Below are 26,596 nucleotides of genomic sequence, written 5' to 3' on the forward strand. Positions count from 1 at the left end.
TGTCTATATGAGTAAGATGCTATTCCTTGGCAGCATCCTATGCCCTGTTCAACATATCATCGATGTTCAAATGTGTGTCTCTGTGACATGGAGCAGGTGTAGTGATGTTGTCTCACTTTGTCATCCTCACAGGTAACTGCCTACGAGAAGGGGGGGATCTGGAAGGAGATCGTCAGGACCGTGAGAGTGACGGGGGGTCGCAGTCGGCGCCTAGCCCAAGTCGGAAAATCGATGGCAGGACATCCGGTGCTGGACCCGGCGGATCGCCTGGGTCCAGCTGGGGCTCTCACCTCCACGCCCCCACGGCGGGTGCCGACACCTGACCACCCACATGATGCGTGTCCTGGCGGTGGTCTTCCCTGACCTGGATAGGCAGTTACAGGAGGGACAGCAGCAAGGAGGGGGTAGGTACATGTCTGTTTGTTGTGTTGTGTGTCCCCAGCTTTTGGAAGTGCTCTGTAGCCTGGATACACTGCCAGGGTTTATATGTGCAGTGCATATTCTGTTCCCCAAAGTCAACCATTGCTCTTATTCGTCCCTTCCCCTGCTTGACATGTGTCCCCTGGTCTGTGTGTAATCACAATTGCACATGGTCATCTAGCCTGCCAGTTGATCCAAGTGCACATTGCATTCTGCATCATGTGGGAGGGTGGTCTGTGACATGTGTTGGTACCTTGCCTGTGCCCTGTCCTGTTCACTCTGTTGGGGGTCCATATTTGTTGGCACTGAGGATGAGTCTCAACATGGGAGTGTGAGGTTTGAAATGAACACACTTGCAGCATGCATGATCAATGTTGTGGCCTCAGACATGATGTACATGAGTAGGAGATATGTATAGTGCCAGGACGGTTGCTCATGTTACAGTCAGATCATTCCAGGTACAAGGAGCAGTGTACCCACTACAGTCCCCTGAGACACCCTTGCCTCGTAATCATGTGTGTCATCCAACACTGTGTCCATTCTCAATGTGTTCAGCATATGTTTGCCTCTGTGGCATTGTTGCCTAGCCTCATTTGTATTTATCCAAAGTGTGCTACATGTGTCGACTGGACAGGGAGACCCCATTTGGCTTGTGCATACTCACACTGGGCAGTGCCTGTGTGTCTATTCACAACTATCTGTCGATGGTTGTTTGTCACAAATATGTGTTGGCAGCCTCACGAGGTGATGTGGAGTAAATTTGGGAATTTTTGCTGCACATTTTTGTAAACCCTGATTAAGAGGTGTCACTTCTTGATCTGTCTCAATCACATTGTCTCAGGTATGGGGGATTTGTGCGGGCGAGGCCTACATGGCCAAACCTTATGTCTCCTTGCCAGGTCTGACCTGTGTGTGATAATTGGCTGGACAGAGACTCAACGTGCAGTGACCCAGTGATGTTGTGCATGGTTTAATGTTTTTGCTTTGCGGCATGTGTCAATTGTTTAAATACATGATTCCTGCTCATACATTTTTTGCACCAGTGTGTTGTCCAGATGCTACGTAGTTTGGTCTTTGTGTGCTGACATCTGTGTAGACATTCTGGCTTGCCATGGGGGTGTCTCCTCAGTGCAGGTATGCCTTTTTACGACACAATTGCAGGCCCATTAGCTCAGGCATTGTCCTGGGTTTGGACATGCAGTGAGTCGGATGTGTTGGCAACTGTGTCATCAGGTACCGGATGGCCATGTGACAACTGACATAATTCAAGTTTTTAGTCACAAGGTATTGTACCTTGGCACTCACAACACTTGTCAACAGGTCTTCAGGTTTTAAATGCTTTAGTTTGATGTTTTGTTGTTAAGAACAATAATGTGCCTGCATGACAGATGTCTCCAAGGAAGTGCACAACAAACCACCTTTACACTTTCAGGGAACACGCTGGCACAAATTAAAAGAAGGCACTGTTCTAATGAGACTGTTTTCCAGATTATACATATACATGTTCCCCCAGTATTGTGGAAATTGGGTAAGTCCTTGGTTGTTGGTGATACCAACTTACGAGTGTCAAGTCATCAAGACCTCAGTGGGCCCATGTATATGTACTTTCTGCAACAACATTTCTTTCTAACAGTGGCTTCTTTAAAGAAGGCTGCCAGCTTTGTCAATGACTGGGTAAATGTAGTTTTGTGTACACCTCCTTGGGAGCCATCTGTTATGAAGGCCCATGTGTGTTCTGTTCACAAAATGGCACATTCCCACATTCTGACCATGTCGATTGTGTAAAGTATTGTGATTCCCAAGGGACCATCATTTTTTCGTTTTGTGTTCCAAAGTACTTACAGGTCTCTGAGTGTGGGGACACCTTTGGTATTGAGGTGTGTTACTTTGCCTTGGGTGCACCACTACTGTTTCTTTCAGGGTAAACAAGAGGTGGCATGACTTCATTGTATTGCTGTGCTCACCTGTTCCCAGTTACTAGCTCCTCAGTGTATTTCTCATTCAAGTTTTGGACTGGCATGTCCTATTTTTCCTTGTGTCCAAGTGGCATGGTGGGTCTACCAACTGGGGAGTACAGGGCTTACATATGTGTGGAGTAATCTAGCTGTTACTCATGATGCATTGCTGGATATGCACTGTGACCTATTGGTTTTGTACTCATGTGTCAGATGTATACAGGTGACTGATGTTTTTCTGTATCTTCACCTTGCCCACAGCATCCTAATTGGAAACCGAGGAAGACACCTGCATGGACCTGGATGAGGGACCCAGTACCAGTGCCACCAGTGCTGGCGAGTCTGTGGGAGCCAGTGGCACGGAGGGCGAGGGGAGTTAGTGGGAGGACCTGTCTGGTGGCGATTCCAACTACGACGCAGACGGGTCCGAGGCTGACCTCATCGAGGGGGCGGAGGCTGCTACAACACCTGGCAGCAGCCCAACATCTGTCCCCCCCTCCTCCATTCCCATCACCGCCCTCCCAGTTGCTCGGGTCCCTTCTGTCCGTGCAGGGCACCACCATGTCTCCTTCGGGACAGGCACCGCACCCCCTGCCCCTGTCACCCCTGCTCCCCTCAGTGCAGAGTCTGTGGACACACTGCGGCAGTTGCAGGTTGGGCAGGCATCGGTGCTGACTGTCCTCCATGGTCACACCACACTGCTGACACAGATGGTGTCGTTCATGGAGGGCATGTCAGCAGCGATATCTGAACAACGCAGGTTTCTGCGGTTGGACTCTTCCCTGATGGCAGCAGTGAGTCTCCTGCAGCGCTTTGTCCCCCCCTACCCCAGCCCCTTCCACACTTCCCTCTCCCATACCTGTCCCATGCACACCCAGACATTCCCAAGCACGCACCCCACCAGACACAGGCAGAACACCACCAAGTAAGGGCAAGCGCACACCTCCTGGCACGCACACTCAGGGGGATGTAGGCACACCCACTGGGTCTGGGGCAAAAAGACATACACGCAGCCACAGTCTGAGTCCGCAGGCCTCACAACCCAGTCCCTCCAAAAGCACTGCTCTTGGCTCCCCTGCCAAACTGACACCCAAAGAGGTCGACATGGGTGAGCTGCCCATCACCACCACTGTGACACCCCCCCGCTAGTGCGTGAGGAAGTCCCCAGGCAGGGTAGTTGAGTCCCACCCCCTGTCCACCCCCTCCCCCAAGAGCGCTGCACCCCATCCCTCGGCCACACCCCCCCCTCCGTTGGCCCTGGGGTTTCTTCCGGTGCAGGGGTTACCCTGGACGCCCTGGCAGCAGTATGCAGCGACGTGCTCACATCCACCTTTGGCACTGCCCCATCCCCTGTGGTGGAGACGTCCACCCCTCCACCCACCACACCTGCCCTTCCCCCTCCTGTCCCTGCGGTGCCTGGTCCTTCCCCACATGATGCCCCCCCCCCCCGGTCGACGAACCTGAGGGTTACATTGTGCAGGCAAGCTCGGGGAGACGCGTGCCCATGTGTCCCCCCAAGGACTTCTATTATGGACTGGTCATTGGCCTTTGTATATAGTGTCATTTCATTATTTGTTTTTTATGCTGAATAAAGCATTTTATTTTTACTTTGAACACTATTGCATTTCAGGTATTGATGTTGGTGCTGAGGCTCCAGGAGTTGGTGTTGTGGTAATGTGTTATGGTTCTGAGAAATGTTCTAGTCTGATGGTCATGAGGTGGACCATGGTATCTGCGCGCCATCACAAGGTCTCTGCAAATAATCATTGGTAGTGTGTGTTATTTTGGTTTTGAGACATTGTCCCAAGGAGTGTTCCTTCCTCTGTGGCACCTGACATCTTCCCTGCAAAGAGTTGCACAACTGTTGTGCTGACCTGTGTCTACATTTCCTTTGTTGGTGACGGATCCCTTCAACTATGGCCATGCCTGCTCATTAATGTCTCCGGCTGCATCGTCTGTGCCATCCTTGCTAGTCACTGTACTTGTGTATTGAGTATGTCGAAATGTCTTCATGGAGAAATTCTCCCTTTTCAGCACTATGCATGTGTGTACTCCCGGCCCAGCACACATATGGTACTTGTTCTGCAGGGTATTTGGGCACATGGCTCACAATTGTGGGCATTGTATCTGTGGGAACTCCACCCTAGTCCTTCCATGAGAGACAACATCTTGGTGGCTGGCCAAGCACCTGAACATTCCTATCAGTCCTGGGATGTGCGTGACAGTGTGTGTTCCCTTTTGCTCTCTTAGTTTAGTAGGCAGTGACATGACTATACAGTCTTGTGGCATGATCTCAGTGTATGTATTGTGCTGCATCCGCCAGGGGTGGGTATGCATGTGTAATTTGTCCTCACACCCACATGTGGTGTGTCATGCAGTGGGGGAGTGACATCCATCCTCCTGGGACTGGGACACTGCTGTCAGTGATGTGTTGTTATGGCACTATCATCATTGTCCAAAGTTAGGGATGCGTACATACACCCATGGAGTTGTGGTCATCTGATAATGATGTACACCCCCCCATGTCTCTGTCCACTGGTAGGAGTCCTCTGCACCCACCCCCATGTCTCTGTCCACCGCTGGGAGTCCTCTGCACCCACCCCCATGTCTCTGTCCACTGCTGGGAGTCCTCTGCACCCACCCCCATGTTTATGTCCACTGCTGGGAGTCCTCTGCACCCACCCCCATGTCTCTGTCCACTGCTGGGAGTCCTCTGCACCCACCCCTCACATGTCTGTCCACTGCTGGGAGTGATATGCACCCACCCCTCATATTGCAGGCCACTGCTGGGAGTCCTCTGCACCCACCCCCCATGTCTCTGTCCACTGCTGTGAGTCCTCTGCACACACGCCCATGTCTCTGTCTACTGCTGGGAGTCCTCTGCACCCACCCCCGTGTCTCTGTCCACTGCTGTTGTTGATATGCACCCACCCCCATGTCTCTGTCCACTGCTGGGAGTCCTCTGCACCCACCCCTGTCTCTGTCCACTGCTGGGAGTCCTCTGCACCCACCCCCATGTCTCTGTCCACTGCTGTTGTTGATATGCACCCACCCCCATGTCTCTGCCCATTGTTGGGAGTCCTCTGCACCCACCCCTCACATGTCTGTCCACTGCTGGGAGTGATATGCACCCACCCCTCATATTGCAGACCACTGCTGGGAGTCCTCTGCACCCACCCCCATGTCTATGTCCACTTCTGGGAGTCCTCTGCACCCCCCCTATGTCTCTGTCCACTGCTGGTGTTGATATGCACACACCCCCATGTCTCTGTCCACTGCTGGGAATCATCTGCACCCACCCCTCACATGTCTGTCCACTGCTGGGAGTGATATGCACCCTACCCTCATATTGCAGGCCACTGCTGGGAGTCCTCTGCACCCACCCCCATGTCTCTGTCCACTGCTGGGAGTCCTCTGCACCCACCCCCATGTCTCTGTCCACTGCTGGGAATCCTCTGCACCCACCTCTCACATGTCTGTCCACTGCTGGGAGTGATATGCACCCACCCCTCATATTGCAGGTCACTGCTGGAAGTCCTCTGCACCCACCCCATGTCTCTGTCCACTGCTGGGAGACCTCTGTACCCACCCCCATGTCTCTGTCCACTGCTGGGAGTCCTCTGCACCCACCCCCATGTCTCTGTCCACTGCCGGGAGTCCTCTGCACCCACCCCTCACATGTCCATCCACTGCTGGGAGTGATGTGCACCCACCCCTCATATTGCAGGCCACTGCTGGGAGTCCTCTGCACCCACCCCCATGTCTCTGTCCACTACTGTGAGTCCTCTGCACCCACCCCATGTCTCTGTCCACTACTGGGAGTCCTCTGCACCCACCCCCATGTCTCTGTCCACAGCTGGGAGTCCTCTGCACCCACCCCCATATCTCTGTCCACTGCTGGGAGTCCTCTGCACCCACCCCCATGTCTCTGTCCACTGCTGGGAGTCCTCTGCACCCACCCCCATGTCTCTGCCCACTGCTGGGAGTCCTCTGCGCCCACCCCCATGTCTCTGTCCACTGCTGGGAGTCCTCTGCACCCACCCCTCACATGTCTGTCCACTGCTGGGAATCCTATGCAGCCATGCACCCACCCACCCCCTTGGTGCAGTACACTGCTGCCCTGGGCCTACACACACACCAATATAAAGGTAATATGCGGCACCAGGCCATAGGCCAACATTTGTGGCGTGTGTACGCCTTGTATCCCAAATGTACTGGTGCCGTAGGGGTACGTGTGATATGGACGTACCCCCTCATTCATAGGGTGTGTACGGTCAGTACCACGCGTACCCCTATGGACAAAATCCAATGGTGATACGGCCCGGACCCACGCTATGTATGTGTGGGTGCGGTCCGTATCATTATAGTAGTGGTGCCGTAGGAGTATGCGTGGTACGGCCCGTACACACACTCTGAGAGCGTGTGTACGGTCCGTACCACGCGTACCCCTACGGCACCACTACAATGGTGATACGGACCGTACAGACGCTGTGAGGGCGTGTGTACGGTCCGTACCCCGCGTGCCCCTACGGCACCACTACAATGGTGATACGGACCTTACACACGCTCTGAGGGCGTGTGTACGGTCCGTACCAAGCGTACCCCTACGGCACCACTACAATGGTTTTACGGACCGTACACACGATCTGAGGGCGTGTGTACGTTCCGTACCACGCGTACCCCTACGGCACCACTACAATGGTGATACGGACCGTACACACGCTCTGAGGGCGTGTGTACGGCACCACTATTATAGTGCTACGGACTGCACCCATGCTATGGATGTGTGAGTACGGTGCGTATCACTATTGTAGTGTTGCCATAGGGGTACGCGTACACGTCTACTACCGTTGTTGCGTGACGCAGGGATTGGTGGACACGCCCCCCGGAGTGACCAGACCCTGGAGGTAATGTATGTCCTCAATATTGTAGGTTTTAATTTGGGTAGGGGGTATGTTTCCTGCCCCTCACCCCCCCCCCCCTTGGCCCCTGGGTGTTGTTCTCACCTTCTGCGACGTGTGCGTGGTGTTCGGTGCACCAGGTCATAGGCTAAGAGGGCCGGGATGACACGTAGGATGGGGTCCATGGCTGTTCGTCGCGTACCGGGGCTCCGTTCTCGCGTCGGACTCAGTTTGTTGGCTTTTTTTGGCTGCCGTAAAAAAATAGCTGTGCGAAGTGATGTAGGGACGAATCGTACTTGCTGTCCAGGATCAGACTCGTAGGTATTGGTATTTTTTAGCCGTACGGTGTTTTGTATGAATCGTACGGAAATGCTATTTCTGTACGAATCGTACTTGCTGGATTGTACGGTGGATTTCCCGGGTACGAGTCGTATGGAGAATCCTGTGCCGGTCTGCTGATATATAGACCCCCAGGCCCGTTGGGATCTTTTATCGAGGAGCTTGACACTGTAATATCAGCCTTGAGTATTCAATTTAAACATTTTATCTTTTTGGGCGACTTTAATGTGCATTTTGATAATTTGGATGCCGCTGACACTATCAAAATATTAGATACCACTGCACCTCTGGGCTTATTACCTTACGTGATATCACCGACCCACGATAGAGGGCATACGTTCTACTTCTTCCATCTCTGTAGCTCCCCCTCTTCCTGTGTTATGGTCGGACCATTCTCTACTGACTTTTAAGATTCAGTCTAAGACCGCTGTAACTAGTAGACCTGTTGGTTGTCAGACCCGGCTGTCACGATCCTTCCATCTAGTTACACCAGAAATGATCGAGCAATATAGGCTGTCTCACCCTTGCTCTCTCACAGGGGATTTAGAACTGGACCTCTCTCGTTTTCAAACCTGGCTAGCGCAGTGCTTGGAGGACTTAGCCCCGCCTAAGCGGTCCCTCAAGAAATCTTCACGTGCTTCTGCCCCTTGGTTCACGCTTGCACTCAATGCCAGCAGGAGGCTCTGTAAGAAGGCCGAGAGAGCTTGGCGTGTAAATTATCTAGATCCATCAAAGGAGGCTTATAGGTCCTGTATTAAGGTCTACCATAAAGAAATCTATGTAGCCAAAAAGGCCTACTTCACTCAAAGGATTGAAGAAGCGGCGAATACTAGCAAAGAAATGTTTGCTATTGTGAAAGAATTCACCTCTCCTGCTGCCAGCTCCCCCAAATGTTCCTTCTCGGAGACGTGGATCTCTCAATTAGCCAGCTTCTTCTCCAATAAAATCAGGAGTATTCAGTCAACTTTTCCCTCTCTTGAACGGGGAGGACTGTCCTGTCCTAAAATCCCGTTTGAGGTGCTCGAGCAGGGTCAACCCAGCCTGACGAGCTTTCCTCCTATCCAACTTCATGCCTCTCTGGAAATTCTCTTAAAAATGAGATCGGGCTCTCCTCTGGACCCCTGCCCTGCTAAGTTTCTGGCTATAGTGGCCCATGTGATTAACCCGATGGTTAACCCCATCTTAAATTGCTCCTTAGAAATGGGGATAGTACCATCCATCTGGAAACGGGCGATGGTCATTCCACTCCTAAAGAAGCCTTCCTTGGATCACACTATTCATGCCAACTATCGACCCATCTCCTTGCTCCCAGCTTTGGCAAAAGTGGCAGAAAAGCACGTTCAGTCTGTCCTCTCGCACTTCGTTGAGTCCCATGGTATTCTGCACCACACTCAGTCCGGCTTCCGTACCAATATGAGCACGGAGACGGCCCTGTTGGAGGTGACTGAGGCCATCAAGGAAGTTCTGGACTCAGGGGGGAAGGCAATGCTGATACTGCTTGATCTCTCGGCGGCATTTGACACCGTCCCTCATGGCCGCCTACTGGCACGTCTTGAGGAGATCGGTATTGGAGGAACGGTGTTCAATTGGTTTTCATCTTTTCTGACCAACCGCCAACAAACAGTCTGGGCACCCCCGCACTCCGCGGAAGTGCCGCCCATGGATGTGGGAGTTCCTCAGGGGTCAATCCTGAGCCCAACTCTTTTTAATATCTATATCTCCCCTCTGGCGGCACTTGCTGAGTCTTTTGGTGCCCAGATTGTCTCATATGCTGATGACACCCAGCTCCTTTTCTCCTGCGGGAAAGATATGGACTTTGATGGTGATCTCATTAAAGGCTGCTTGGAGGCAGTTTTTAACTGGTTTCAAGAGAATCAACTCAAATGCAACTCGGACAAATCCGAGGTTCTCTTTTTTGGCTGTCCCCCAGATACTTGTTGGAAATCCTGGTGGCCGACGGATATGTCTCCCCCCTCTAATGCGGCACTGGTGGCAAAAAATCTCGGGGTCAAGATGGATACCCTTCTCACTTTTAAACCACAAATTATGAGTCTGGTTGGTCAGTGTTTTGGGGTGTTGAAATCGCTTAGGAAATTTCTTCCCCTTCTCCCCATCGCCCATAGGAAAACAACAGTGCAGGCCCTGATAGGATTCAGGCTTGATTACGCCAATGTCTTGTATCTGGGCCTTCCGAAGTTTCTCCTCTCGCGCATGCAGATTGTACAGAACCCAGCCGCTCGGGCGATCTTTGGTCTTGGACATCGCGCCCATGCGACCGGCCTGCTGCAAACTCTTCACTGGCTGCCTATCCAGAGGCGCATTGAATTCAAGACGCTCACACTGGCTTTTAAGACCCTTCAAGGCACGGGCCCTCGCTATCTTAGGAAGAGGATCACTCTCCATATGCCAGCCAGAGCCTTGCGTTCCGCGTCTCTATCTCTCACCACGGTTCCAGCAATCAGGCGCGCCCGTATAGATGGACGTTCCTTCAAATATCTCGCGCCCCGGGCCTGGAATGCCCTTCCATTATCTCTAAGAAAGAGTGAGAGCTTGATGTCCTTTAGAAAAGAGCTCAAAACGTGGCTATTTTGCCAATAAGTTTCACCCCCCCTGTTAGAGTTCTGTGGTTTCGGGTCTGACAGCGCCGGGACACTCTGCTTGAGTAGCTGAGCGCTTAACAAAACCCCTTATAACATAACATAACATAACATAACAATACGCTCCGTACAACGAATCGTACCCGGGTTTTACAGGATTGAAATCGGCACCTTATCAGTTATTAAAATAATTATTTATGAATATTATTAATTAAGTATATATATTATATTTTATATGTATATGTTTAATTTATTTTTTCATTATATGTGTTAGTTATAATTTGTAAACATTTAACCCCTTCAGCGCGGCGCGGAATACCGCGCTGTGCTGAAGGGTTCTTGCGCGGGCGGGGCCGTGACGGAGCGGTTCCGTCATCCGCACAGCGCGACCGACGGGCATGACGGAACCGCTCCGTCACAAGCATCGAAAGGGTTAAAAATAGTTTTAACTATGTTTCTTTTAATTATCTGAATTATTTACTTTATTTTACATTATTTTCTTAACATTAAAAAAATGATAATATTAACAACAATATTTCTGACAACGATATTTTTGGGGGATATTTTTGTACTTACCTTAATGTAGATAGGACTTCGATATTCTGGACATTGATATTTTTGTGTCGATATTTCTGTAGCTCGATATCTGACTGTCGATATTCTGTCAGTGATCCCACCAGTACTACCCAGATATACCATCACTAGAACAGTTGTTTACAATAGCAGCATTTCCACATTGCCTGACAGTTAGTCTAATGGTTGAACATATTCCTGGACTCAATTACAAGTGGGAGGGATTTGGAATTGTGTAAAGGAACCTAGAATTGGAGTATTCACATCTCTTCTGCCAATCCAAGTGTGCTGCTCAAAATCCAGAAGTGCTCATTGACTGAGAGAAATGTATTGGCCAATAGCTTAGCACTTGTTTTTTAATTGCTTTCAATTACTTTTCCATTTTTCTCTCCTTTTCCAGCTTACATCAACACTGCAGCAACCAGCCACACAAATTGTTCTTATAAACTAATACACACCAGAAAATGATGCCCATTATATTGATTGATGCCACACAATTTCACAACAGACAATTCCAAAACAACCCGGGCCCGATTCACAGAATTAACTTAAGACAAAATCCTAAACTTAGTACCATTTTGGTATTCACAGAATGCACTTACTACTTCTGGTATTCACAGAATGAACTTACTACTTTTGCGATTCACAGAATAAACTTACTACTTTTGCTATTCACAGAATGGATTTACGACTACTAACTTTACGTCCGCACTCGGGCCGGAATTTCCGGCCCAGAGGCGGAGCTTCCCGCCTGGAGGCGGGGCTTCGGGGCCGGAGGCGGGGCTTCCGGGCCAGAGGCGGAGCTTCCTGCCCGGAGGTGGGGATTCCGGCCAGTGGCGGAGATTTAACCATGGCCAAAATCTCCACCTCTGGGCCGGAAGCTCCGCCTCTGGCCCGGAAGCCCCGCCTCTGGCCCGGAAGCCCCGCCTCCGGGCCGGAAACTCCGTCTCCGGGCCGGAATTTCCGGCCCGAGTGCGGACGTAAAGTTAGTAGTCGTAAATCCATTCTGTGAATAGCAAAAGTAGTAAGTTTATTCTGTGAATCACAAAAGTAGTAAGTTCATTCTGTGAATACCAGAAGTAGTAAGTGCATTCTGTGAATACCAAAATGGTACTAAGTTTAGGATTTTGTCTTAAGTTTGTTCTGTGAATCAGGCCCCCCATCTCTACCTCGCACTCCCGCCAACCTTGTCATCTCTCCCCCATACACCCACTGCTCCTTTCATCTTTCTCTCTCCCTCTCTCTCATACTCCCACTATCCCTATCATCTCGCAATTCCACTGCCCCTCTTATTCTTCCCTCACACACCCTGTCTCCTCTCTATAGTGCATGCTCACACATGCTACCTCCCTATACTGATAGGTACACTGGTCCACCTCTCACCTCTACCTCCTCTGGGTGCCCCTCCCACTCATCCCTACCTCAGTCTACATCTCATACCTCTCTCTCACTCTCTCAGACACTCTTCCCACCTCTCTCCTGTGGTTCAATTCAGGTCTTCAAGAACAGTTTCTTTCCTGTGCCTTTTCAAGATTTCTGCCCCTCAAACACACGCTCGCCTCCTCTTCTTGGGGTGTCTTCTCTGTACACAGGCGCTCCCTCTTTATGCATCTATGGCCTTCTTTCTCTCTTTCTCAAATACTCTTTCTGCTTCTCTGTCTGGAGTTCATTCACCACTTTGTGCACAAACTACTTATCCCTCTGTATATTCCATTCTATCAATTGTGTGCAGTTCTTACTCCTATCTATTCACCATGCCACATAATTCCACTATAGAAGTAAAATATACACCACACAATTCCACAACTAACAATTTCATTCAACCACATAATTCCACTCCACACCACATACATCCACTCCACTCCAAACAAAAACACATGGGTAAAGAAATTCATTTACAGTGCAAATAGCTCAAACTCTTACAAATGCGAGACCTATTGCATTGCAAATGCTTGTTTATTTTTCCACCCTGCCCTTACAAAGGAGATATGCAGTTATAAAATATTATTGAGAATGTACTTGGTAGGACAAAATACAAAAATAAAAGAAAAGGAAATGTAAAAGTGTTGGTTGGTGCCATGGTAAATGACAATTCATTTAAAATAGCATTTTCTGAACTGGATATATTATGTGTAGCTTTTAAAATCTTTTCTTAGGAAATCATTGTGAAAAATGCACCCTTTTATTGCTATTTTAAAATAAAATTCAAAGCAGGAAAAATTGCAGCATTCCAGGGGAAGCGCATGTATCTTTGACACACCTGTAAAGTACTTGATTAATTCAGAAGTGGCCATTCAGAGTCTATAGCACATAAGCAAATTTACATGAAAATGGGCTGTAAAATCCAATGTTTCTCACCTGTTTTTGAAACATTTTCTTGGAGGGGAGTATCATTAACAGTTGCCTTGATTATATTGCTTAAATTCTGGATAGGTATTACCCCTGAACAGTTTCAAAAGAGTTCAAATGCAACTGGCAATGCCATTTTTACGTTTCAGTTGCTGAACCGTGATTTTTAATTTATTGCAAATTGTGTGCGTATATCTTAGTGCTTAATCCAGGCGTGGCCCATGCAGGTAACAAGGGGGGGGTGGGGGTAGGGGGGGGGAAGAAGTCGACAGATGACGATGAGGTAAGCTTAAATTAACAAACAAAAAACACTTACCTTGCACTGGCCGCATCGTCGACTCGGTGATGTGGCGAGCGCAAGGTAAGTGTTTTTTCGTTTTTGTAAATTTAAGTTTACCTCATCGTCGTTTGTCGACTTTCTCCAACCCACCCCGCACCTCACTTCACTTAGCTGCATCGGCTACACCTGGTTTTAACTAAATCAGATTGGCTTGTAAATTCTCATAATGCAGGCTACTTAGTGTATACAAATCTGCATGTTAACTGTTAAAAACGGAACTATTTAGACTTTCTGAAAATATCAGAGTTGTGATTGCTATAGGTACCTATGTAACCAAATTGGCCTGGTTTCCCCCCTTTTCTCAACTCTTTTATCAGATAGGGCATTGTCACCTGTCCCCTTCGCTTCACCACATTAAACTTCCAAATAAATAAATAAATGTTCAGAAAAAAAGCATGTTTTTGTTATGTAGGGTTACCTTATCCTGAGGGTTTGCAGTCTGGCTAAAATAGAGTGCAAAGCGGCTGTTTCCTTTTATGACAAACGTGTAATCATCTGATTCAGGGGGCACAAAGAATCCACTGAGACGAGCAACAAAACCATTCTGGCCTGAGGGCCACTTGTAGGAAGCTGAATCAACCCATGTGGCTCCAGTATATCCGGTGGTGTTCTCATTGTATGTGAGTGCATCTTCCAGGAGAGAAGGGTTGGTGTCATTCCACACTTGGAGCATTAGTCCTCTTCCCCCTTGATAAAGAGAAATATAAAATCAAGATTGTATACAACGTTACCACTATTTCAATATTACTAATGTGTTTTTATCTACCAGTATATCCGCTTCAAACTGAGCAATACATTTGCTTACCAAATGTCTTTTGGATACGTGGTATATCATTACATAATTGTAATCTCCTTCTTTTGCATTACAAAGTTAAGTGTCACATCATACTTTCCTTTCCGAAGTGAAGCAGTCGACGTGGCACCAGGGCCCATTTGTCTTAGGGGCCCACTGAACTCCAATTATGTCTATATTTTCTTATTCATTCAGTTGACAGGAAATCCATTTCCTTGCTTGCACCCAGCCCCATGGTTCTCTTACTGTACTACTGGTAGTACTACTGTAGCAGCCTAAAGCATTATACTACCCTAGCTGTTGGACCCGGCCTCGTGGCGTGGTCCCGAACCCCCCCTACCAGACCAAACGGGGGCAACCCCAACCCTTCGGGTTCCCCCTGGATTGTACCCCGCTACCCGCGCCAGCCTTCGCAACGCGACCCGTCCCCGGCCTCGGTCCCAGCGAAGCCCCGACATCAAGGCGCCAAGATCTGACCGGAGGGGGTCGAGTGGCCACTCCACAGATCCCGGAGGAGGAGAGTTTCGATGGGGCCTCCAGCCGTCCCCCGACGCCTGGTTTCGATCGCCCTCCGGCCTCCCTGGGCGCTGGCTCCCCCCCCCCCCGCTGGGTGTCTGGACTCTTTCCTCCCGGCCCCTCCGACCCCCCAGGCGCGAGGGTCCGTACATCAAAGGGCTCCAGACCTATATCTGGGGCAGCCCAAAACCAGGACAGTAGTTGTATCCTGGAGTCAAGAGCCCTGCTGATCGGATCGCGGCTGACCCTACGGAGAGAGACTCATTGCTTGGAACTTGGAAACTCGAGCCCTGCTGACTACGTTGTGGCTCCCCCTTGCTGAGGAGAAAGATCCTCACGGAACATCGGAGCCCTGCTGACATCGTCGCGGCCCGACCTCGCTGAACTAACCATCGGAGCCCTGCTGACCTCGTCGCGGCTCGACCTCGCTGAAGTAACCACCGGAGCCCTGCGGACGACGTCCCGGTTCCCGGAACCGCCCCCCAGCTCGAGGATTGAGAGCTGGGCGCAGGGTGTCCCCTTACCGGGCTGGTACTGAGACTGTCCCGCTACCCCGTCCCTAAAAGACCCTGAGACTCTTTTGGATCCCTCGATCCGCCTGTAAATATTGCCACGGAGACCTGCCTTTAATATCGATAAAGACTTGTGAGAATTGATACCCTTGTTGTGTTCCTTTGTGGTGGTGGGATTGCTTGGCTGTTACGATCACAGGAGAAGGACCTCGCCCAGGAGGCTTCTCAGCGGCGCTCGGCTACTTTCCTACGGAACGGTGGCTCGCGGGGTGGTCAGTCCGACACCATCTGACTCCCCGGAGATCGCCCTTCTAACACTAGCCCTATAAAGTGTTCATGAAGTACTTAGGCACTTTCGTCATGCTCTCAAATTAAGATAGCCTCTACATTGTATGCACTGTAATTCTTAAAGAAAAGGGGAACATTAAAAAATCACATGGGTCAATACAGATGTTGGACCTGGCCCGCTCTGCAGGGTACACCCAAACATTTTGCCTTTTACCCTCCACTTTTTGCTGAATTAATTCTTGTTGGTCTTAGGACTCTGCATTTTAGCCTTGCTAACCACTGCCAAAGAGCTTTTGCTCACTCACATAAAGATGGTTTGATTGGCATACAACTGATTGGCATATTTAATTTACTTATAAGTCCCTTGCCTTGTGGAGTTGTATACTTTATACACAGGGTGTTGAAAAGTGCCCTTTTTTGCATTGTTACCCCCCACTTTCTCCCTGATGTCTGATGCAGTTTGCCCGAGTGTAACCTGGGTCCCTGCCAATCAGGTTTCCAGGGGCTGTGTTCTTTCCCAAAACTGTACCTTTGTTTACACAATTGGCACCCCTGTCGCACACAAATAAATCCCAACGGCCTAGTGACCACAGAGGGCCCTGGGGCTTCAGCATGTATTGTGCTGCCCTCAGGGGTTCCTCACCTCAACACATATACACTGCCTTTGCAGGCTGCGTGTTTTGGTGCAGAAAAAAATGAAGACTCTACATGGCACACATCCCTGTGTGCCATGCCCACGAACACTGCTGGTGGCATAGGTAAGTCACCCCTCTAGCAGGCCTCACAGCCCTTAGGCAGTGCGCACTATACCACCAGTGAGGGCATAGCTGCATGAGCCATATGCCCCTACAGTGTCCTTGCCATTCACAGACATTGTAAGTGCAGTAGAGCCATATTGAGTACATGGGCTGAGAGTTTGTCATTACGAACCCCATAGCTCCATGATAGCTTTACTGAAAGCTAGGGAGTTTTGTTCCAAACTTCTCAGCTCAATAAACACACTCTGATGCCTGTGTATAGTATTTATTGAAAAATGCACTCAGAGGGCATCTTAGAGATGCCTCCTGAAAAACGACTAATTCCCTTGTGTCCAGCTGATTGGTCTGCACCAGCCTGGCACACTCAGACATGTTTCTGACCTCCTGAGGTGAGAACCCTTTTGCTCTTGTGGGTCAGAAACAAAGCCTGCTTGGGTGGAAGTGCTTCACACCACCCCTCAGCAGGAACAGCATTTAGGGCGGTGAGTCTCAAAGGCATCCTGCCCTTTGTAATGCTAGCCAGGGCCTCTCCAGCCAGTGGAGATGCCTGCCCCCTTGACCAAGCTCCACTTTTGGGAGCAAGGTCAGCGGGAAAATTAGAAGTCAGGAGAGGTCTGTCCCCTCTCTGCCAGACCCACCTCTAAGGTGCCCCGGACCGAGCTAACCCCCCACTTAGAAAATCCTCCATCTTGCATGAAATGATTCTACCCAATCAGGTGAAGGGGATGCACACTCCCCAAAGGGAGGGGACATTCAAAGGGTGTAGTCGCTTTACAGGCAAGTAGCTCATTGGCTACCCAGTGCCAATATCTGTGACTCCCCGAATTTAGTATTAAGGGGCACCACTGAACCTTACTAATTGGATTCAGCAGACCAAAGAAGAAGATGGACCAGGACTGCTGTTGGACCAGGAACTGAACTGCTGCAGACAGAACTCTGCAAGAACCCCACCAACTGCAACCGGTTCCCCAAGTGGGCCTGCTGTCCTTCCAGAACCCTGAAAGGCCAATAAGAAACACCGGAGGCCTTCCTGCCTCCAGCCAATCACCAAGAGCCTCTTTTTGGGCAAGGGGCTATAGTCCCCGGCATCTGCCGATAAAAGAACCACTGCAGTGGAGGACTGGCACTTGTGCCAACGCGACTCACTTCTGCAAAAGAACCCCAAAGACCGCAGTAGTAGAGGACCGACACTGGTGTCGACGCAACTCTACCCTGCCAGAAGAAAGCCCCACAGCTGGGTGGCCTCCATGACCTAGAGGGATCCTCTTGGCCCAATGACCCAAGCTGTTCACAGCTCCATTCATGAGAGCCCCTACCCTACGTGGGCAAACTCCTCCACCTCCACCCTCACACATCTCCCTCCCCGCGACCATGACTGTTGGCCTGGCAGTGCCTCCACTCGAACTACACTAACTTGCTGATGACGACGACAGCAACAAGAATGGAGTTGGAGGTCTACTGAATCCAGTCCATCTTCCTTACTTTTTGCTGACCGCAAGGGTAAATAAAAGTGTCAGTATCGACTGCTGCAGCGTAGATACTGAATTCCGTGCCTCTCCGAGGTGCACCCACCTCCATTGATTGACACTGGGCCCAGTGACGTCTACACACTGACGCCCCCAGTGCCGCTATTGGTGCAGTACTCACCTTGAACAGAACTTCATCCAGTGCCTATCTAAACCCCTGAAGACTGGGAGAGGAGGTCGAGTGCTTACCTGCTAATACCTAAAATTGTTTTCCTTCCTGAGGATTACACTACATTTAATCTATCACGTATAACTGTCTATCTTTTACAATTGCTAAGTGCTACTATTATTGATTGACAAATACAAAAGTATTTTTAAGACTGTAGCACATCTCTACTGCCTTGCAAAACCAATTCCAACTGCATTTTAAAAAGTATTACTACTTTGAAAACTGCTATTTGAATGCAACTAAGTACTTCTTGTTCTAGAAATCAAATAAAAAAATAATAACTTTTATATGAAACAATTGGTCTAGATTCAGTCCCTGAGTGTGTGCTACCATTTCTTGCCTGAGTGTCTACAGTAAATGCTTAACTGCTTGAACACACTACCACAAATAGAGCTTTGTATATCATCCACTTTAGCCTGTGGAAGTCTCTGAAGATCCACCGGACTCTGTGGACACCATACCTTATTTTGGTATAGTATATACAGAGCCATATTCCTACACAGGGACGATACAAACATGCTACTGTGGGCCTGCAGCACCTATTGTGCCACCCACTTACGTAGCACTTTAAAATGTGTCCCAGGCCTACCACTGCAGCCTGAATGCACTTAGAAACTGCTATGTCAGCTTGGCATTAAATCTCCCATGACTAGCCTTAAACTCCCCTTTCACTTCATATTAGTCATGCCTAGGTGGCCCACAGGGCAGAGTGCTGTGTAACTAAAAGTTTGGAAATGTACGTATAACTTTTACATGTCCTGGTAGTGAAAAAGTCCTAGATTTGTTTTTTTACTACTGTGAGCCTTACCTCTCCCAATGGATAACATTGGGGATTACTTATTACATTTAATAAGCTGTAATTTTCTATTAGGAGCAAGTGGCTGTTTTATGTTCAGTGTATATAAAATTGTAATGATAAACCCTCTTTAATGTTAAAGTCGGAATTTTCATTACAATTTTGAAAATGACACTTTTAGGAAATTGGCATTTTCCCGCCCTTAGCCCTTTAGTGCCTGTATCCTGCGTTGGATCACGTGATTGGGTGAAACTAACTTTGTGAATTCCTCCAAGACAGTCACACAATAAAGGGATTAGGTGTGCTTTGCCTCCACATTGTCATTGCCAGCTTGGAGGCAGGGGAGGCAGGGAATTTCATGCACGTCAAAGCCCCTGTCAACAAGCTTCTCCCAACTTCTAGAAGGAGGGCACCACGAAGGACTGCTACACTGCTGAGCATCTCTGGAAGACTACTGCCCTGCTGGATTACTGCCCTGACGTCCTGCTGCTCTGTTACTTGACCTTCCTCTGTCCCAGGACCACAAGAGTGACTCACAAGGACTAGTTTGCTGGCCCCTTTTCAGATCCACAAGGACATAAAGGCTTCTTCCATCTTAAACAGGCACCAGCGTCAGTGAGTTCTGACCCTACAAGTGGTGCCTTCCAGTCCTGACCCTTGGAAGTGGTGCTAATGGAGCCCAGATGACCAAAATTAAAAATTGAGGACTTAGACAAATTTTGGCTCAAAAGTGCACTGAGTACCAGGAGGAGACCAGGACCACCCTGCTCGCCTATCCACCCAAAGCCTGTCTGATTGACTTCACAGCTCCTCCCACTGAGCTGTCCTCCGCAGCAGCAACTTCTTTTCACAGGTTCTTCACCAAAGGAGTCGTCCCTCTGGAGTTTTCTGACTTCCTTTTCAGAGTCTGAACATAGAAATCTTCACTGCAGCTTTGACACAAGGCTATCTGCCACTCCCTCCGCAAACACCTCTGCAGCCTTGCCAGCTGAACTTTACCTTCTCAGACACTTTTTCTCAGATTTTCAACGATAAGCACTGACCAGGCCCAGTCCACTTTCTGCATCCAAGCAGCGTTCAATTGCAGTTGGCTATATTTTTCGCCTTAGGCCCGGTTTTGCGTGACTAGGTGTGTGCAGCTGGAGCTTTGATCTTTTAGTAAAAACTTTAAAAATCCATAACTCCAGTTCTACTGATTGGGTCTTTGTAATTTTTGGTGTCAAATAATTTATAAAGATGTATTCTATTTTCTAAATTGCTTAGGGATTTTTCTTGTGGTGTGTTTTTTCTTTATTACTGTTTGTATGTTACACAAATAATGTACACATTCCGTTAAAGTTAAGCATGACTGCTTTTTGTGCCAAGCTACCAAGGGTTAATCACAGGTTAATTTAGTGACTTTTTGTGGCTCAGCCTACAATAGATTGTGGCTGTTGCATGACAAGGGCTCATATCCCACTCAACCAACAACCCAAGTTCTCACATTGGTGTTCTGCGGTGTGGATCAGAACTTGTGTATGTGCAGTACCAGACAGTAATTTGTCTTAAACAAAAATCCCAGATAAATAATTTGATGCCAGATTTGACCTTTTTTAAATTGTCCTTTATTGGCCACGTTTGTTTTCCTTTTTTGAAATTTGATTCCTTCCTCACATGTATTGTGCCTGTGACTCTGTGGAGGTGTTGGATATATGGATATTTACGCCATTGAAACAACAGCATTGTTGAGCTGAAGAAGTTGTGCAGGGAGAGGGGAGTGAGACCACCTAAATGCACTCCAATGATGGAGTACCAGATAGCTCTTAGAACTTAGTAGGAGCTCCACAGAATGCAAGCTGCTGCGCAGGAGAGAATGATGATGAGAAGAATGTACTGGATGAGGAGGAGGAAGCAGAGGCTGAGGAGGATTACTTTGCAACAGCTCTATGGCTGGAGAGAAAGGGGCTTCTTTTTCCTTTGGCGCCAGAATCAGAGGAGAATGGGAGACCCACAGGAGTGGGGTCCCGTAGTGGGCTCCTGCACAGGAAGCAGTGTGTGTTCCCCAGCCCTGCCTCCTAAGGCCCTGGGGACAGGAGAGCTGAGAAGGAGTGCCAGCTGCATTTGGCCCTGCTGGAACAGGCTGCACAAGCAGCGAGGGCGAAGGTGGAGAGAGCCCTCGTCCTGAAGGAGAAACAACTAGCTCTGGAGGAAAATAATCTGGTGTGGTCTCATGAGCTGAATCTCAATGAGCTTGACCTGAAGCTGAAACAAGCCTCAGAATCCAGCAGAAATGGTGGCAGTGTTAACCCAGTGTCCACTGGAGAGGTTAGTGTCCACATACCACCAGACCTGGTGCCCTATTACCTGGTAACAGATGACATATCTAGATGGTTTTCTGCATATGAGGTAGCCCTGGGGATACAGAAGGTCCCAAGGAGTACTGGGGAGGTTGGCTTATGGAAGCACATGCCTTTAGTGGGGAGGGACATGCTTCTCACACTTGATGTGGGTTACCAGACAGAATATGCCCTCATTAAAACCAGACTTGTAGCTACATTTGGGCTGACTCCTGAGAGGTACAGCCAGAGGTTCAAGGACCGCCACAAATTCCCAAACCAGTCCCGCTAGATTTTGTTGACTATTATTCCAAGGCACTGGATAGCTGGGTTAAGGGTAGTGAGGTAAACATTTGTGATGGGCTGTAGATCTAATTGCAAAACAGCACATGTTCAGTCGTTGTTTTCCAAAGCTATTCCAGCATATGGTTGACTGCAAGTTTATTAGCCCCAAGGAACTTGCAAGGGAGGCTAACATCTGGGTGAGTACCAAAGTGTCTGATAAGGTACCAGGAAACGTATTACGGATAGTGCCCCGGGAGCGCAATGGGCATGTGCTTGTGCGGTCCTTTCTGTAATATAGATAGTGCTGGCCCACATATAATGCCAGCGCTAGCAGCAGAATGTGTTTTTTTCATTTGCATGGGGGAGTGTCCCCATGCAAATGAGGGAATCCCTTTGCCTCTGCGCCAGTGCCATATAATAGATGCGGGCGAAGAGGCAAAGAAGCTGTCAGGAGGTGCACTAACAGTGTGCTCCTTAAAGGTGACGCACTCTCAGTGCACTCCCGATAGCATCCCTCTGGAGGGGGTCCTATCCCCTTGCAGGTCGGTGTAGTCAGTGACTGTGCCCGCCTGCAAGGGGATCACTAATACCCCCTTAAACGTGTAGACAGGTTGCCGCCTGCACAGTGAAACACGGAGCCGCTGCTTCAAAGCTGCTCCATATTTCACTTTAATGCACTGCCACCAGGGCATCATGACTTTTGGCTGCCCTGGGGGCAGCGTATTCAATATAAAGCGGGGCACTGTCCTTGTTTGTGCATGGTGCCCCTTTAAAAAAGGTGTGCCTGGTGCAAACAATGAGAGTGCAACGTATTCTGTAATATTGCCCATGGGAGTGATCCTAAGGAGGGTGGTTCAGGGTCCCCCTCAAGACAGTGAGGGGGTACACAGTGACCCAGACAAGTCCCAGTCTACTGTGGGGGAAAATGGTTCTCAGGCCCCTCTTAAGAGTTGGGGGAGTCTGGTCAGTGGAGGCCCAGGGTGACCCATTACCAACCCTGGTGCTGTGATTCCTTCCAATTTGGGTACAATATTTTGGAAAAGTACTAATTGTATTATATTATAGCCCTAACCGATGAATTATTAGTTTTGCACTTGAAATTGATTGATTATTAGCTGTACAAATGTATTTTTTAACAAGTTTAAGTTGTGTCACATATTGCAGTTTTAGTTTAAATGGACATAAGGTTGGTTCTTATTTTTGGAGAGCACAGGATATATTAGAATGCAACAAATCTTATTTGTTCCTCAATCAGATGTCTTAGGAATGGAGTTGGTTTCGGAGTATACCCTAGTTGCAACAAAATGCTGTTTTGCAAGGTTGCTTTTGCAGAGTTTCTTAGTTGGCATGTTTGAAACATTCGATGTGTGGGCAATTGTTCTGATGTAACATTGTGTGTTGTCATCTCTGGATGAATATGAAGTAGTAGATGCTAGTAGCAGTAGGAAGAAAGGGATAGTATTAAGAACTCTTATAATTACGTTGCAGCCTCTGATTTGTTCAGTGTGGACTCATACCACTTTAAGTTGTTATTTCTGCTTCTTGACTATGTGAAAATGTGTATGAATTCCCCTGGTCTTTCCAAAGATTTTCTGATTTCCTTCAGAGACTCTCCGTTCATTGGAGACTTTCTGATTTCCTCCAGATCACTTACATATTCTACTAGAGATACTGAGGGTATCCTCTGTGATGTAGACAGCTTTATAGACAACCTTGCTGAGCTCCTTCATGAACGCTACGCTCAATATTTTCCCTCTCATGCACTAGGCATAATAATACTCTACTGATTTTGCTGTATTACTGGAAATTTAGGATTACTTTCACTATGTATTCTGTAAAAGAGTGTCTTTATGACAATTAATTTATTCTCTATTGCTCATTCTAAATTTTGTTATAAAACTTTTAAAAGTTGACCATGGACTAGAACACTGTTACTGGGTGATCTAGAATACCTGTTCTAAAAATGTTATTTTGTTATTTTGATTAATGCCATGTTGAGAGCAGTGGTGAATCTATGTTTAGACCAAGTGTGCTGGAGCAGAACTATTCGAGGAATTTTAGGCGTGCTAAAATATTGCGGTACAGTTAACTATTCTCCTCCCACAGGGGTGGGCATAACTTGCATAATTTAAATTACAGCAAAAAATTACACCGAATTATGCAAGGAGTGTAACCCTACATTTAGAGTTATTTTCAAAATACACCTTTGTGTCCAAAATGGACCAGAGGATGAATTTGGTGCAAAGAACACAGTGCTAAATGCACAAAACACGAGCAGGGGTATCAACAGCTGTTCGTGCTCAGTTTGTTTTATCTACTTGTAGGCACTTTCCTCCCAAATTGCTCTAAACTACACAAGGGGGCATAATCACATTGTCAGCAATTTTCCATCACAACAGTAACACAAAATTACTGCAAATAGTCTGATTACTCTGGCATAAATAAAATGTCACCAGAAATGCCAATGCGGCTTTGACAACTGAAAGAAAAAAAGCAGTTTTAATGAGAGCAAATCCCAGGTTAGGCGGCAAGGCAAAATAGAGTCCACTGAAGATCCCAAAGGTATTTTCTTTGGTGACAACTTCGAAAAGGGAAAAGGCATGTTTGTTTCTACTTTTACTAGTCTTGATTAGGACTACAGTTTGCTCAGAAGAGTCTTTAGTGAGAGAGTTTTTGACATGACCAGTAGAAGAGGACCTTTCTCTGGCCTTAGGATTTAATACACCCCATCATCAAAGACAAGGATGAGGCAGTATTAAAAAATTCCATTCCACAACGCTGGATTTTTTCCACGGACAGCAAGATTTGGGAGAGGTGACCAGTCAAGATGAAGATCTCATAACTTACAAAAGGGGAATCAAGATAAGTACGAAGATGATTTCTTGTTTTCCTCACTTTGAAGGTAAAGGGTAATTCAAGGGAACCTTAAAACGTGGAATTCTTTGATGAAGGTCCATGGGTTCTTCAGTAGATAAACGTTTATGTAATAGATTTCAATATAATCCCTTGTAAGTTTTGGGTTTCAAGCCAGATAATTTTTTTCAAAAAACCAAAGGATTTTAGTGGATCAAGTGATTCAGGAAATGTTGAAGCAGGATGCCATAAAGATACTACTGTAAGACCAAAAGTGTTTTGTAAGCACCGTTTGTCTGTTTTGAAAGGAGAATAATGGTATCCCATAATAAATCTAAGGGAATTAAATTGGTTTGTGGAATACAGGCATTTCAAGATAGAAGGGATCCATCTTTTGAAACATATTTAAAATGTGAAGGATTCGGTGAAATTGGATGCAAAGGATTATTATTTCACTATTCCAAAGTAGAAGAGAAGTTATCCTATCACAGTGTGTTTGCCTTCCTTTCTTTTTAGTGGTAGCTTTTTGGTGATTTACAAAGATTTTAAAGAAAGTTGCAGCATCTCAGAGAAAGGGGAGTTTGCATGAATCTATATCTATACAATTTTTTGATAATGTCCCAGGATCAATCCGAATTGAAGCTTTATTTGTCGCTGGTGACAGATTTTTTGGAAAGTTTGGGTTTTCTATTAAATGTGGAGAAATCAGTGTTAGACCCACTCAGATTCTGGCGTTTTGGGGTTTTCAAGTGCTGTCTACCATGGAAGAAAATATCAAAGATAAAATCAGAAAAAGATAAGTTCTGAGCAAACAGATGATCTCTTTGAGGACATTAGCAAGAGTTACATGCCTTTTGCATTCTTCTATTCAGATTGTATTTCCAGGTTTTCTTCACTATAGAGCATTTCAGAGGTTGAAAGAGGACAGTTTGAGGAGAGGTTTATGGCACAGAGATTAGATTGTTCTGTCAAAAGAGGCAAGAGAGGTGTTGATATAGTGGCCATTCTAATTGACCACCATATCAGAATTAGAATGGCCAAGCAATCTGTATGATTAGCTTTCTTTTTTTAAATATTACGAGACTGCTTCAAGGGCCTTTCAGACAAGACTCAAGAGTTACTCACTGAATCAAGGAAGCTGTTTATGGGTTCAAGAAAGTCTGAGTCTGTTGGTGTCTGGAGAAAGGTTTGGACCCTATAGAGGCTTCTGCAGTACAGTTGAGTAATTCCTTCATTATGTTGTTTGACGAAGATTTGAGTTGCAGTTCTATAACTTACTGCAGACCCGTAGTAGCTGCAGATCATAATTTAGTAGAGCGGAAAGTGATAGGTAAATATGCAGCCATCTGCAGAATCATGAAGGGTTTTAGATTGTGCAGACCTCTGAAACCAAAGTATACTCATAGTGGGAAGTAAATCTGGTCTTGGCCTTCAAATAGATTTCTCACATTACAACAGTTATCATGTAGGTTAGCTACATTGCTTTGTATACTTTAATTCAGAAGAATTGGTGATACTAAGGAGTCCGACGTGAGTAACCATTTTTATAGTCCGGATGGGGTTATTGCTAAATCAATAGGAGTACTATTCTTCTGTATTCTATCCTAAGTTTGATGAACAACCACAATTGTATGCAATGAGGTATTTGAAGACGAATGAGTGTAGAATGAGTGTATTCAGAAATGATGGTGAAGATCAATTGCTTTTATATAATGTTAAGCTTTACAGAGCTGTAACTTACTCTACTATCGCCAGATGGATGAGAGTGCTAATTAATGAATCTGGAATAGATTCAAACAGATTTGGAGCACATTCTGTGCAAGTGGCAACGCCGAATAGTTTTGTTCTCAGGTGGTCATTTGGGAGAGATTTTGATGGCAGCAGACTTGTAGATTGTATCTAAAACCATTTCTTATATAGCTATTTCGAACTTTCAATGTGGCTAAGGCTAGCCTCCAGTCTTGACATGAAATAAAGATTCACCATGTTTTAATGTTAGGAGAATCTGGATTTTACTAAAGGCACAGAGTATAGCATTATCCAGCCCTTCTCACTCTTTGGTGATTTGCTATTGTTTGAAAAAAAAGATAATGTATGATGATTGTTTTGCAATGTTTTAGGTTTTGGTAAGTTTGCTTGTTATTAATACTTATGAGAAAGGGATTCATAATTTTATAATGATGGTGATTTGTTATTTGTGTGGAAAATTGCATCTGGTATATTCTATTCTTTTCTTTTAACAGACAATCTTTGAGAAGATAATCTGGAAATGTTTGCAGTTTAATTTTGGTGGAAAGTCGGATGCCCTTGT

At 47.2% G+C, this 26,596-nt stretch overlaps 1 protein-coding gene across 1 annotated transcript in view; it reads right to left on the reverse strand.

Annotated features, from left to right (window-relative positions):
* LOC146830898 (fibrocystin-L-like) overlaps nt 1–26,596 on the reverse strand; it is a 1,500,901-nt gene that overhangs the window by 1,159,255 nt on the left and 315,050 nt on the right. Inside the window, exon 14 of the mRNA XM_085605087.1 lies at nt 13,893–14,161. Coding sequence (XP_085461213.1) covers nt 13,893–14,161 — 269 coding nt within the window. The remainder of the gene's footprint in view (nt 1–13,892; nt 14,162–26,596) is intronic.

This window comes from Triturus cristatus, chromosome 5_1, assembly GCF_964204655.1.
Source record: "Triturus cristatus chromosome 5_1, aTriCri1.1, whole genome shotgun sequence".
In the NCBI taxonomy this organism is placed as follows: domain Eukaryota; kingdom Metazoa; phylum Chordata; class Amphibia; order Caudata; family Salamandridae; genus Triturus; species Triturus cristatus.